The sequence below is a fragment of the Charadrius vociferus genome, unplaced genomic scaffold (assembly GCF_000708025.1).
Source record: "Charadrius vociferus isolate BGI_N301 unplaced genomic scaffold, ASM70802v2 scaffold434, whole genome shotgun sequence".
Classification (NCBI taxonomy): Eukaryota; Metazoa; Chordata; class Aves; order Charadriiformes; family Charadriidae; genus Charadrius; species Charadrius vociferus.
In genome coordinates, this window is record NW_009648154.1 from 294,968 (window position 1) to 297,080 (window position 2,113).

At 44.9% G+C, this 2,113-nt stretch overlaps 1 protein-coding gene across 1 annotated transcript in view; it reads right to left on the reverse strand.

Moving 5' to 3' along the window:
- Positions 1-2,113, reverse strand: part of NEB (nebulin) — a 130,558-nt gene that overhangs the window by 62,885 nt on the left and 65,560 nt on the right. Inside the window, 2 exon segments of the mRNA XM_009884033.1 lie at positions 46-357; positions 1,029-1,136. Of these exon segments, the coding sequence (XP_009882335.1) occupies positions 46-357; positions 1,029-1,136 (420 nt within the window).

The window sequence follows — 2,113 nt, forward strand, 5'->3', positions numbered from 1 at the left end:
TTAAATAGCACCAGTAGTAACTGCCACATCTCTACACATACGCACATCGCTCTGTAGGTCGTAGGCCTTCCTTGCATGGATCACGTCGTTCTGGTCGGGCAGACAGGTCCACTGGTGAAGGTACTGGCGGTAGTCAACATCGCTGACTAGTGTCTGGCACTCCTTGGCTGCCTGCACTGACATCGCGTCCACTGGTATGTGGACCTGGGCCTTTGAGTCGTGGTACGCCTTCCTGTAAATTCGGTCATTCTGCAGCGTCATGGCACGCGCAGCCCACGACAGTTTGGGATCCTCCTGGGCACTTCGGCACCCAATGTAGTGGCCTTTCTGCTTCTCATGCGTTTCTTTGTACTTGTACTAGAAATGCAGAAACAATGTAAGTAGCCACACATTGCTCACCTGAACATGACTAACAAAAGGCTCTCGTCTTCCTAAGATGCCAACCCTTTGATGCACTTCCCAGAGGTTCTGCCTCAGCACACCAAAAGCTCTGGTCCATTCAAGAGGCAGATCCTCAAGCTCCCGAAAAAGCCATTCCCCACATCACCCACAATTTTTTAAAAATATCTCCGGCTTTTCTTAACACTCATAAACAATGAAAAATGGCACTGAAGCGGACACTTGTGCACTCTGTAAGATCACCCTGAGCACCAGCCACAATTCACATCTTTAGAGAGAAAGTATTTCATAGTGGTGATTATAGGAGCTGCAAGAATTCAGCAACAACTGCAACTGCAGCCCCTGCCCTAATCTGCTTTAAATTGTTGCTTGGTGTCTGAAAATTCACACTGTCTTACCCAACACTCTGAGCAATCTCACAAACATATCACATGTCCTCTTATTCACAGAGCACTTACCAATAGACAGCTTCAAGCTGTAGAAAGAAAGAAGTGCTCACAACAGGCTTTAAAATAACACAGGGACATAAACCCATGTATCGCTTCTAGCTGAACTGAACTTCACTCAGTTCTGCTGAGCTGGACACAGGGAGAGACAGACCCAGCAACCACATTAAGAGAAGACCGTACCTCGCTAGCAATGTCTCTGGAAGCCTTGGCGTGTTTGATGGGAATGGCATCAGCTCTTAGGTCATAGCTTTTTGCCTTGGCCTCATCCCAGGCCTTCTGATAATGTTTCTGCAAAGAAAATAAATCACCCTTATTTTGTGCAGTCAAGACTCTCTGATACCAATGCCTTTTCATAAAACCTACTCTCTTGTAATTAACAGCTTGGGTGCTCTGTTGGCCTGCTGTAACTGGCGGGGTTACAATAATGATCCTGGCAAGTGTCTTAACAGAAAACTCATGACTTAAAGTAGGTGCAAAATGCAAAACACAAAGAGGCAAGTCAAATATTCCTGAAAACACACAGCAGGTCCCCTCTAACAGACTACTGTTGACCACATGACCTCACAACACAGGCCTCAAATGGGGGGTCTAGCTGACAGAGTGTACACCTCCATGACCAACACTGAATTCTGCAGGACCCTACAACAATCAGAGGTTCTGCTCACACACACCTGATTGCAGGGTCATAGCTAGTGGGGACAAATCATCTGTTCTACTGACAAGATATATCCAGACCCTACTGAAGTTACAAAGCCCCCTGACAGCTGCTAGAGACTTCTTTCTTTACCAACCTTATTTAGTTCTATAAAAAAAAAGTGAGTGTAGGCAGAGAGGCTCAATCCCTTTATGAGACTGAACAGAAATCAAACTGCCTGAATGTGTCTAGAAACAATCAACATGTCCAGGACATCAAGGCCAAGAACATGAGAGCTCCTTCTTTAGCGGCATATTGGTCCACAAAAGCTTGGTGAGCCCAGCTGGCAACTTTATCATTAGTACAGGTGGGTAAATGACACGCTTTTTAGTTCGTTTTTGATGACACTGGAAATTCAGAAACTGAATGCTATTGCACGACAGACTGTAAGGAGCTCAGAAAAAAACAGTAAGCAAAGCATGGGCAAGACAAAAACAGGAGACGTGAAATGTCTGGTGCAGTAACATTTGAAATATTTCACACCTAATTCAATCACATCAGCTACTTTTGAAAAATATTCAACATACTATCAACATCAAGAAAGGCGGGGAGTAAAGAGAGTTTCCAGTAA